Source organism: Tachyglossus aculeatus, chromosome 1 (assembly GCF_015852505.1).
Source record: "Tachyglossus aculeatus isolate mTacAcu1 chromosome 1, mTacAcu1.pri, whole genome shotgun sequence".
NCBI classification, from domain to species: Eukaryota; Metazoa; Chordata; class Mammalia; order Monotremata; family Tachyglossidae; genus Tachyglossus; species Tachyglossus aculeatus.
Window position 1 is genome coordinate 72759534 of NC_052066.1, and position 12993 is coordinate 72772526.

Genomic DNA, 12993 nt, shown 5'->3' on the forward strand with positions numbered 1-12993 from the left:
GCTTCTCAGTATGTAGATGGAAAAGTCGACCAATTACCATTTCTGCCATTAGCTACCATAGTGGGTGGGGAGAGGAGATGAGCTTCACACGGGTGGAGACTAAGGTGCCAAGGGCTGCGTACCCCAGTACCCCCAAACTGCCACCACTCCTGCTTCCTCCAATGTGGTTGATGTTTTCCTTATTGATTCACTGGCTTTAATCATGACTCCAATCTAATCAACTACAACAGCAATGGGTATCCCGAGCACCAATCAATTGATCATATATATTGAGCGCACTATACTAAGCATTTGGGAGAGCTCAATATAACAGGCCATGTTCCCTGCCCAAAGGATCCTAGAGGGATCCTACTGATCGATCCTATTGATCAGAATGAACAAACTGGCGCATGAAATCACAAATCAGAGGGATACCCAGTAACTCTCTTCCCATTGGTTCACTTGATTTTTTTTTGACTGCCTTCAACCTATTTCACCCTCAAATTGTTGTGGCTACTGTCTGTGCTTCTGTGGCTGCTCTCTTCTCTCCCAGGGGAATGAGTATTCTGTCCTTAACCCTGAAATCGGGGGTGACGTTTCTTCTCATTTGAACTTGTGATTCCTTTCCGGTTTCCTCTCTGAAAGAAAAGCTCAAGGAGTTGGATGTCTGTTGGTGACTGCGGCAAGCCCATTTTCAATCAGATAAAGTCTTGACCACCACGGCTGGAGTGTTCAACTGTAGTCTAGAAGCAAGCCTGGGCAGGGTGTAATCGTTCAATTGCTGTTTACAGTGTTCACTCTGTGAGCATAACTCCCATCTCTGGCGAAGCAGTTACCTTAGAGGTCGCGTGTGATGTGAGAAGCATCATGGCTCAGTGGAAAGAGCACGGGCTTTGGAGTCAGAGGTCATGGGTTCAAATTCCGGCTCCGCCAACTGTCAGCTGTGTGACTTTGGGCAAGTCACTTAACTTCTCTGGGCCTCAGTTCCCTCAGGGAAAATGGGGATTAAAACTGTGAGCCCCCCGTGGGACAACCTGATCACCTTGTAACCTCCCCAGTGCTTAAAACAGTGCTTGGCACATAGTAAGCGCTTAACAAATGCCATCATTATTATTATTATGTGGTGGACAATGACCAGCAAAAGGGTGACTGCCTGTTGGCACGGACAGACGCCTTACTCCCTGTTTCACTTATTTTTCTGTTGAGGAGAATGATCGATTCAATCTGGCCTCCCTTTCTTAATCAGCGAGACAAGGACAAGTCCTCTGTTGCAAAACGGCGGTGACTGCCGATCCGCTCTGTTCTCTTTTGGAGCGCTGGGTCCTTTGGGATTTCTTCCTCTCTCTGTTTGTGCTCTGTGGTTCGGGGTACTCAATACCCTCCTGCTTTCCCCATCTCTGACAGTTCACCTCTGGGGGACGGAGGAGGTCGCAGCCTGGCTTGAGCACCTCAGTCTCTGTGAGTATAAGGAAATCTTCATCCGACATGACGTCCGGGGCTCTGAGCTCCTGCATCTCGAGCGGAGGGACCTCAAGGTACTTTCGTGTTGACTGTGTGAGAAATGGCCAGCTGCGGCCTGCCTGGCTTGCCATTCTGAATGTGCTAGGAGCTGGACTCCTTTCCTCCCCAGAGCCTCTTATGAGCCAAGAAAGGTAGAGCAGCAACACAGGGAATGGTCAACCGGCTCCAGCCTGTGCCCTGCCTCTGCCCGCAAATGTGCTTTCTGTCTCACATTCGAACAGAATTACCCCCCAGAATTGACATATTTCCCTAGTGAGGAAGAGCAGCAGAAGGGTCCGTCGTCAGACTCCCCCATTTACAGGCTCTGTCATTGTTACGAATCATTCAGGTTGTGATCTCAGCTGAATTTTAGTTAACCGAGGCTAGAATCGTAGCTCAAAAGGGATCGGGAAAGTCGACCGATCACCATTTCTCACGTTAAAATCCCCCAGAAGCCCCACTGAAATGATGATTTCGGAGCTTTCGGCCTTGCCAAATGCTTCCCAACACCAGGATCGTCACAAGAAAGGGAAAATTTGAAAACTCACTTCCACCAGAGCGAGCAAGATGGGGCTTGACTTTGTGATCTTTGTGGAATTTGGAATTTTCTGTTGGTGACTTGTTCAAACGTGCGATCCTTGTGAATTGAGTGCCATAGCTGTGAAGGTCTGGGATATGTAGGGTTTAGCTGTGCAAATTTTATGTTGAGCCAGGGTTCGGGTTTGTGGAATTTGAAGCTTGCCGGTTTTTATTCCTTGGAAGGTTAAAAAACAAAGCAAACTATTAACTCTGCTGATTATGTGGCTTGCATTTGCAATTTTCCCTGCGTTTTGCTTATTGCATATTGTGTGTTCCCGGATGGTTGGTGGTAGTTTCTGACTTGGGGAGAATTGTTTGGAGATCATTTGTAGCATGCTAGGTCACTACAAGGGGGTCATCTTTCATTAAAATGTCCACGATGCTTGGCTGTTCTTCTGTAGCTCTTGCCCGGTGCTTAGTATTTCTTCCTTTTGATTCCCCTCCTTGATTTCCCTCTTTCAGGACCTGGGAGTGACCAAAGTGGGACACATGAAGAGGATCTTACACGGGATCAGGGAGCTGAACCGCAGCGCTCCGGCCAGCGAGGCGTGACCTTGTTCTTTGCGGCCTGCGCCTATCCTTCCCCCAACCCCTGAGCCCGCCCGGGCAACGACGTTCGCTTCACAGAACAGCAGGAACAAAGGACAAGACACGTGGCAAACTTGGCAGCTGGTTGGAGTTCGCATTGGCCTCTCACGGTGCTACTCTTCCCTGTGGGCTACCAGTCCGGAGGAACCTTGCCTGCTAGAAGGATGCAGCTTCTCAGAAGAAAATTCACCAGCCAACTCTGGCAGTAGTGCAGGTCTCTTGGATAAAGCAACCCAGCTACCTGGCCAAACTGAAGCAGATCAGAATCATTCAGGGGAAATGGAGAAATGGGCAGTTTTAGTCCCGTGGCATGTAGAATGACGTATCCAGTGCCATGACATAATCTTGCAGGCAGTGACCGAACATGGTAACGGTCAAAGAGCGCAAAACGTGTGCCAGTGACCTTCAGCGGATGCTTTTCTGTCCCTACCACCAAATTCCCACTTATTCTGTCCGGGTTGCTCTTTCACACATGCCTTTCGACAAATAGTACATGTGAGAACACCAGCCTTTTGCAAAGGAAGAAAACAAAGTAAAGGCATTCTGAAATCCTCTCTCCAGCAGCTAGTTAGCCAACAGGAGCGGTACAACCTCCTAATCTGTAGTTGCTGTTGTGATCACTTAACATTTTTTAGGATTTTTAATACTTGCGAAATGCCTTGCAGTCCTTCTTGTGGTTCCTCACAAGCTGTGGGCAGGTCAGTATTATCAGCCCCATTTTACAGATGAGAAATGTAAAGTATGAAGATGTTGCAATCGACTAGGGTCTCCCGGTCAATCAGAACTCAGAGCCTGTTGAGTTTGGCCCATTACTGCTCACTGTGGGCCTTCTTCGGACCCCCGCCCTCCCCTCGGGACTTCCAAGGCCACAGAGCCCCTAGAAGCTCACTGGGAGGTATAAGTGGTGTTTTCGTTTAAGATCCCATTAGGAATGAACAAGTGAATTAATGGTACACTGATACATCAACCGTTTACCAATGTATTTTTTAACGGTTGGGGAAAAGCACGCTTAATTTAAACCAGTAAGTGGATGGGTTTCGGACAGCAAAAATAGCCCTTCTCCTTCCAGACCTCTCCTCCAGTATTTCATCTTCATTTCTTCTGCCCTTCTCGCAAGAGAGTTGCAGTGGAGATCATGAGGTTAGGTGGATGGTCGTATCTTCCAAAATTAGAAATCGGTTTTTCAAGGATGCCACAGGGAAGCCAGGAGGTGAATGGTCTTAGTAAAACTTCTGAGCGTTGTTTTGACAGATACCTGAGCTTTCGAGTCTAAATAGACCCCCAAACCTTGCAAACATTCCAGTTCAGAAAATTTAATAGAAATGAAGGGTGGCAGGATAAAAAGACATAAAGATCAAATTCTATTTTATGGGGTCTGGGAGTGTGAGCATATTCGAATAGTGAAGGATAAGAAGTCCTACTTTCCAAGTATAGGGTGTTTATGGACCTTATATACTGTGATTTACCACTTCTGGTTCCTTAGGTGCTACAAGGGCTTGTTTTTTTTTTAATTCCTCAAAGGCATTTTGTTAACACCCTACTGGGGTCCTTAATCTAAACAGAGTTTGTGAGGGATTTGAAGTCTACCTGCCTTAGACCCTGAAATATTATCCAGGAGGCACAGACAACATTGGTAGCCACATCTGCGACCTTGAAAGGGCAAACATCTTGAGAAAATCAGATTAAATTTGTCAGTTGGGGACCTTCTTTTCCATCTCTAGAGCATAACTTCTTTAAAATGAGACAATATCACGGGGTTTACATTCTTGTTGCTACTCTGGGCTCCCTATTACCACCAATTTCGAGGGTTGGTAATAATTTGTATTTAAGCTTTACCAAGATTGGATTTTCAGGGCTCGGACTCTCCTCAGCCCTAGCCTGGCAGGAATAGAAAAATTCAGGGCCTCTCAAATCCTAAGGCTTTCTGTAGTTTGCCTAGGGTCAGAGCTGCCATTTTAAGGCTATGCTGCTGTAGGAGAGCCCTTTTTTTTCAATCAACCAATACCAGTGGTATTTATTGAGCCTTTACTATGTGCAAAACAGTGTACAACAGAGTTGGTAGAGCCATTCCCTGGCCATGAGAAGTTTACAGTCTAGAGGAGTAGACGTTCCCTCCTGAGCTGTATAAAAGCAACCCCTTTGTCCCCTGCCTTCAGCAGGAAGACTATTTTCCCCATCTTACCCTAGCTAGATTCACCTTTAGTCAGAACAGAAGCACTCTTCTGAGGAGATTAAAGAGAGCTGTGGTGATGGGAGAGAGATTCGTTTTCAGTCCCTCGATTGTGGAAAGAATCATATTGGTCTTCCACTCCACAGGACTTCATGTAAACTAGGGATGTGAGTAGGGGAAGCACCGTAACTCAGACTCCCCTCTCACCTGCAACTAGGCTAATGTGCCTAATAATGATAATAATTATTATTATGGTATTTCTTAAGTACTTACTCTCCAATAAACACTGGGGTAGGTACAAGTTGATCAGGTTGGACACGGTCCCTGTCCCACATAATAATAATGATGGCATCAAGCGCTTAGTACAGTGCTCTGCACACAGTAAGCGCTCAATAAATACGACTGAATGAATTTGTTAAGTGCTTACTATGTGCAAAGCACCGTTCTAAGCGCTAGGGAGGATACAAGGTGATCAGGTTGTCCCGCGTGGGGCTCACAGTCTTCATCCCCATTTTACAGATGAGGTAACTGAGGCACAGAGAAGAGAAGTGACTTGCCCAAGGTCACACAGCTGACAATTGGCAGGGCCGGGATTTGAACCCATGACCTCTGATTCCCAACCCCGTGCTCTTTCCATTGAGCCTTGCTGCTTCTCTATGGATCCACATAGGGATCACAGTCTTAGTAGGTGGGAGAACAGGTATTGAATCTCCATTTAACAGTTGAAGAAACTGAGGCACAGAGAAGTTAAGTGACTTGCCCAAGGTCACACAGCAGGCAGGTTGGGGAGCTGAGGTTAGAACCCAGGTCTATTGACTCCTGGGCCCATGATCTTCGCACTAGGCCACACTGTTCCTATGTGTCTCTCAAAGTTTCCCTGAAACGTTCTGTACAAAAAAAGTACATCAATTGCTATCCTAGGGTTCTGCATTGAAAATTGTCTGTTGTAATAATAATAATAATGATGGCATTTATTAAGCGCTTACTAAGTGCCAAGCACTGTTCTAAGTGCTGGGGAGGTTACAAGGTGATCAGGTTGTCCCACGGGGGGCTCACAGTCTTAATCCCCATTTTCCAGATGAGGGAACTGAGGCCCAGAGAAGTGAAGTGACTTGCCCAAAGTCACACAGGTGACAAGCCCGCTGTTGGGTAGGGACCGTCTCTATATGTTGCCAACTTGTACTTCCCAAGCACTTAGTACAGTGCTCTGCACACAGTAAGCGCTCAATAAATACGATTGAATGAATGAATGAAAGTGGCAGAGCTGCGATTTGAACCCATGACCTCTGACTCCAAAGCCCGGGCTCTTTCCACTGAGCCACGCTGCTTCTCATAATAATAATAATAATAATGATTCGGGTATTTGTTAAGCACTTACTACATGCCAGGTACTGTACTAAGCACTGGGGTGGAACAACAAATTGGGTTGGACACAGTCCCTATCCCACCTGGGGCTCACAGTCTCAATCCCCATTTTACAGATGAGGTCACTGAGGCCTAGAGAAGTGAAGCGACTTTCCCCCAGCTATATAGCAGGCTAGTGGTGGGGCCGGGATTAGAACCCATGACCCTTTGACTCCCAAACCCGTGCTCTATCCACCATGCCATGCTGCTACTATCATCTTTATGCTTGTTATTCACTCATTCATTCAATCGTATTTATTGAGCGCTTTCTGTGTGCAGAGCACTGTACTAAGCGCTTGGGAAGTACAAGTTGGCAACATGTAGAGACGGTCCCTACCCAACAGTGGGTGCAACGAAGAACCCCGCCTCAACCCTAAAAGTTGCCAGGGGGGTGGTGTGCTTGTCTAATCTTTCTCAGTCACTGAACAATGAAACTTCGGTGCCTTTTTGAGGTCCAGGCTGTGACGAGAGAAAGAGGAACCTCGATTCTTGTATTCGTTGCTTACGGATGGTTCTACACCCTTCACCAGCCCAAACCTGAGGCACACCAGAGGAAAATCTAAGATTTCTGATGCCTAGAGAAGCAGAGATGCCTAAGCTAAGTGGGCTCAGACCCGTTCTCCCGCCAGGTCAGGAAAAAGAATCAGACTAGTCTATTTTCCGGCCGCCTCTCCTCCGCGGTGTTTTTACAGATATTCCCTCATTTATCTCTTTCTCAGTCCTTGGAAACCAAGCGTAGAGCAGAGTTTGCCGATTCCCCGGACGGATTTATATCCACTAGTTTAGTGACGCAGCCTTGGGATCCTATGATTTCTCCCAAGCAAACCATCATTTTTGGAAAGTTGAACGTTTGAATGAGTTTTGTGATTTGAAGAAAAGCTATCAAACCATTGGATAGTATAGACTGTGACTTATAGACTCCTTATAGACTTCTAGACTGGGAGCCCACTGTTGGGTAGGGAACGTCTCTATATGTTGCCAACTTGTACTTCCCAAGTGCTTAGTCCGGTGCTCTGCACACAGTAAGTGCTCAATAAATACAATTGAATGAATGAATGAATATAAGGAAGGAAACACCGGTAGTTTCCCCTTAAAGTCTGTTTCCACCAGGAGCAGTAATTTGGGTAGACCCAGGATAAAAGGAAAATTGACTGAAATTGAGGCCGGGCAAAGAATTTCCTCTTTGCGAACTTTAGGTGGTAACTTAGCAAGAGAGACCAACAATGCTCACTGTTCCATGGAAAATGGAAATAAGATGGTCGTTTTTGGACTAGGATGGTTTATGTTGCTACTACCCGGAGATCGATTGTAAGGTGGGGTGAGTTTTTGTTTTGGGGGGAGGTTTTTTTCTGGTGTTTGTTAAAGTGCTTTCTGTGTGCCAGGCACTGTACTAAATGCCTGGTTAGATACAAGATAATTGGGTTGGACACATTCCATGTCCTATGTGGGGCCCACAGTCTTACTCCCCATTTTACAGATGAGTTAACAGAGGCACAGAGAAGTTGTGGCTCACCCAACGTCACACAGCAGACAAGTGGCAGAGCCGGAATTAGAACTCAGGTCTCTCTGACCCCCAGATCCTTGTGGACAAGGACCGTGTCTTGCCAACTCCCAAGCACATAGTACAATGCTGTGCACATAGTAAGTGCTCATTAAGTACTACTGATTGATTGATTTGATGTAGGTGTCCCTGGAAATAATTTTTTTTAATCCGTAGACTCTGAAGAGCAGCTGACCAGACTCCTTGTGGATTTGGTATGAGCAGATGGCTCACGCTGAAATTTTTTTTCCATTCTTAGGAGATTTTTTTTTTCTTTCAGGCCATGGAGGAAAAGCCGGGCTTACATTCTGATAAACTCACATTTTATTGGCCCCACCCCCAGGAATCCTGCAGCTGGATTTGAGGCATTTCAGTCCCAATGTTCATTGTTCATTCCTCCACTCCCACACTATATTGAAATCTTTCCTCTTAGAGGGCGGTCAGGAGGCCACTGAAACAATATACATTACTAGCGGAAAAACAGAAGTCTGTTTACACAAAGCATTTTGTATTTCAATGTGTGTTCTGTAAAAAAAAAAAAAACGGGATGGAAAAGTGTTTTTGGTAAAATGTCAGAAAATGATTGGCCGGTGTTAAGTACCTTGTGATATTCCTGTTGTTACGTGCGTGTGATGACATACTGTTTTACTCCACCACACAGTTTGGATATTGTATAGCGTCAACTGTTCCTTGGGGGTGTCCCCACAGTTCCTGTGATGATCCTAACAGAGGAAAAAGGGATGAGAGGGGAACACCTGGATCCCCGTTCGGTCTTGAAGAGAAGGTTTTGTGCCTTAGGATGGGACCTATTCCCCTCATATTTATTATCTTAATTTATACAGTGATTACCATGGAGCACCTCTTGTGTTTTATGTACATAATTCACACCTGATTGTTGTAAATACGTTGTTCTTGTATATAAAGCAAACATGTTTCCGATCTTCCACTTTAGGATTCCTGGTTGTTATTCTCGGGTTCTTGCCACTGAAATAGATATGCTGGGGTTGGAGAAGAGGTGGAGGGGAGAGCTGATTGAAGACCTGTAGAATAATAATAATAATGGTATTTGTTAAGTGCTTACTATGTGCAAAGCACTGTTCTAAGCGCTGGGGGGATACAAGGTGATCAGGTTGTCCCATGGGGGGCTCACAGTCTTATTCCCCATTTTACAGATAAGGGAACTGAGGCACAGAGAAGTTAAGTGACTTGCCCAAAGTCACACAGCTGACAGTTGGTGGTGCCGGGATTTGAACCCATGACCTCCAACTCCAAAGCCCGGGCTCTTTCCACTGAGCCACGCTGCTTCTCTAGAAGTCTGTAGAAGTCTGCAAGGGAAGCTCTAATGCTAATAAAAATGCTTCAGTCCCAGGTAGAACCGGGCAGTCGAGAGTGGCTGATATCCAGCGCTTAGAACAGTGCTTGGCGTATAGTAAGCGCTTAACAAATATCAATATTATTATTATTATTCAGGTATATAGACACGTGTTTAAGTGAGCTGGTGAACAGTCCAGCAGTTCTCAAAAAGGACATTGAAAAGAAGCCCGAAAATCCTCAGATCCCTGGAACAGTCTCCCTTATAACTCCTAGCAGTGGTAATAGCAATAATCATCAATTGTATTTATTGAGCACTTACTATGTGCAGAGCACTGTACTAAGCGCTTGGGAAGTACAAATTGGCAACATATAGAGACAGTCCCTACCCAACAGTGGGCTCACAGTCTAAAAGGGGGAGACAGAGAACTAAACCAAGCATACTAACAAAATAAAATAAATAGAATAGATATGTACAAGTAAAATAAATAAATAAATAGAGTAATAAATATGTACAAGCATATATACATATATACAGGTGCTGTGGGGAAGGGAAGGAGGTAAGATGGGGGGATGGAGAGGGGGACGAGGGGTAGAGGAAGGAGGGGGCTCAGTCTGGGAAGGCCTCCTGGAGGAGGTGAGCTCTCAGTAGGGCCTTGAAGGGAGGAAGAGAGTTAGCTTGGCGGATCATCATCATCATCATCAATCGTATTTATTGAGCGCTTAATATGTCCAGAGCACTGTACTAAGCGCTTGGGAAGTACAAATTGGCAACATATAGAGACAGTCCCTACCCAACAGTGGGCTCACAGTCTAAAAGGGGGAGACAGAGAACTAAACCAAACATACTAACACAATAAAATAAATGGAATAGATATGTACAGGTAAAATAAATATTTATTAAGTCCTTACTTTGTTCAGAGCACTGGACTAAGCATCGGAAGAAGATGTGGGAATTAGACATGGTCCCTGTGCCTTGGGGCTCACATTCTAAAAAACCGCTGTGGCTGGTAGTTGAACCTTTAACGACACCTAGGAGAAAGCATGCAGGCACTGAATTAAAGAAAGAAAAGTGCTGCGGTTGCCGAATTGAAAGAAAAGTACCGCTAATTCCATGGTAGTGGAGCAAGAGGAGCATGGATTACTGATGGGAAAATGTCTTGAAACTTATCTCTATGAGAAGCAGCGTGGCTCAGTGGAAAGAACCCAGGCTTGGGAGTCAGAGGTCATGGGTTCGAATCCTGACTCTGCCACTTGTTAGCTGTGTGACCTTGGGTAAGTCACTTAACTTCTCTGGGCCTCAGTGACCTCATCTGTAAAATGGGGATGAAGAATGTGAGCCCCACGTGGGACAACCTGATCACCTTGTATCCCCCCAGTGCTTAGAACAGTGCTTGGCACATAGCGCTTGATAAATGCCGTCATTATTATTATTAAATGCCCGATGAAGCTGTTGGCCATCTTTGGGGCCTAACCTCTCAACCTCACGCTTTATAATATTAATAATTGTGGTATTTGTTAAGCGCTTGCTATGTGCCAGGCACCGTATTAAGCGCTGGGGTGGATGCAAGCAAATCGGGTTGGACACGGTCCCTGTCCCACATGGGGCTCACAGTCTTAATCCCCATTTGACAGATGAGATAACTGAGGCACGGCAAAGTGAAGTGATTTGCCCAAGATCACACAGCAGACAAGTGGCGGAGCTGGGACTAGAAGCCAGGTCCTCTGAACTCCCAAGCCCGTGACCTTTCCACTAGGCCACCTATTTAAATGGACACTTTCTCCTGTTGCTATGTCTAAATGCAAATCACTATTTACACAGGGCATGACTTAAATAACAAAGTCTAGCCTAGGTCTTCATTAGAGACAAAGTGCTCGAGTTACCACCATGCGACTGTCTCTATATGTTGCCGACTTGTACTTCCCAAGCGCTTAGTACAGTGCTCTGCACACAGTAAGCGCTCAATAAATATGATTGAATGAATTCCTCTCCCTATCCCTCTCGTCCCATGAGTGGAAGACCCTTTGGTGGAGTTATTTGGGCATTTTTACACAATGCCAGCGAACGCTTCTCAATCAATCAATCAATCCGTATTTATTGAGCACTTACTGTGTGCAGAGCACTGTACTAAGCGCTTGGGAAGTACAAGTTGGCAACATATAGAGACGGTCCCTACCCAACAGTGGGCTCACAGTCTAGAAGGGGGAGACAGAGAAGAAAACCAAACATATTAACAAAATAAAATAAATAGAATAGATACGTACAAGTAAAATAGAGTAATAAATATGTACAAACATATATATACAGGTGCTGCGGGGAAGGGAAGGAGGTAAGGGGGGGATGGAGAGGGGGATGAGGGGGAGAGGAAGGAGGGGGCTCAGTCTGGGAAGGCCTCCTGGAGGAGGTGAGCTCTCAGTAGGGCCTTGAAGGGAGGAAAAGAGCTAGCTCCTAAGCATTATATATAGACCCAATTTTCTATTGGTCTTTTTAGCCACAAGATCACAGGTCCATTTTACCATCAGTGATATCTTCAGATATGAAGACATCCCCTTTTAGACTGTGAGCCCACTGTTGGGTAGGGACTGTCTATATGTTGCCAATTGGTACTTCCCAAGCGCTTAGTACAGTGCTCTGCACACAGTAAGCGCTCAATAAATACGATTGATGATATGAAGGACACCTATATATGTTTCAGCCAATTCTCAAGCACAAACAACAAGAACTTGAGTGGCCCAGCAATGAGCCAGTAGCCACTACAAACCTACCTTGAGTGTGTCCCTCGGGCCTGGGCGTGTCGTTTTGATGTCACTTGTCACCGCGTATCCAGATGTTTCTCTGAACCTTCTTCGGAAACCCGAGCCCACGGTATGGAAAGTCAGTGAAGAAGTAGCCTGTAGTAGGACTGGCCATGGGTTCCTCTCCACACATCAGCGGAGAATAGTGGATCAGATTACTCGTAGTCTCAGGTACCTCATCCTGCCTTGCTGGCTGGGAAATTCCCTCCGTTACGGAAATGTATCCGTGTGCCCCTTCTGCGGGTAATGGTGGAAGGTAATGTTAAGCAGGTAAGGTGAAGAACAAGTCTTTTGAAAGAAACAGCTGGTTAACCGATTAATTACTCTCCCCCACGTCAAAGCCTTATTGAAGCCCTCCTTTCTTCTTCTCCCACTCCTTTCTGCATCACCCCGACTTGCTCCCTTTATTCATCCCCCCTCCCAGCCCCATAATCAATCAATCAATCAATCAATCGTATTTATTGAGTGCTTACTATGTGCAGAGCACTGTACTAAGCGCTTGGGAAGTACAAATTGGCAACACATAGAGACAGTCCCTACCCAACAGTGGGCTCACAGTCTAAAAGGGGGAGACAGAGGACAGAACCAAACATACCAACAAAATAAAATAAATAGGATAGAAATGTACAAGTAAAATAAATAAATAAATAAATAAATAGAGTAATAAATAAATAAATAGAGTAATAAATAAATAAATAGAGTAATAAACATCTGTCATTTATTTATATTAATGTCTGCCTAGACTGTGAGCTCTTTGTGGGCAGGGAATGTGTTTATTGTTGTCTTGCACTCTCCCAAACAGTGCTGTGCACACAGTAAGCGCTCAAGAAATATAATTGACTGATTGACAAACAGCTGGTGCTCATCTAGTCAGCTGCCCCTTATATTTGGGCAACTTTCAAGGAAGCCGGCCCTACTGAGATTCACCCATCCTGGTGAAAGAGCATAAATGCCAAAACTGGATGGTCCAACCAGCCCAATATTCTATCTCCAGAACGGCATCAGCGCGGTGATTATCCTCCTGGACATTGAATCCATCATAATAATAATAATGATAGCATTTATTAAGCGCTTACTATGTGCAAAGCTGCTTCTTCATGACCTCAACCACTGAAATACTGACTCC

The 12993-nt window shown here is 45.4% G+C and overlaps 1 protein-coding gene across 3 annotated transcripts in view; it reads left to right on the top strand.

The window, feature by feature from the left end:
* DGKD (diacylglycerol kinase delta) overlaps nt 1-5071 on the top strand; it is a 170653-nt gene extending 165582 nt beyond the window's left edge. For 2 of the 3 annotated variants that reach the window (XM_038743263.1, XM_038743264.1), the window contains 2 exons: nt 1384-1514; nt 2521-5070. In XM_038743263.1, the coding sequence (XP_038599191.1) occupies nt 1384-1514; nt 2521-2610 (221 nt within the window). In that variant the 3' untranslated portion in view covers nt 2611-5070. Of the gene's footprint in view, nt 1-1383; nt 1515-2520 lie in introns of all 3 variants that reach the window. The other variant, XM_038743262.1, reaches the window with a different exon arrangement.
* Nucleotides 5072-12993: the final 7922 nt, after the last annotated feature.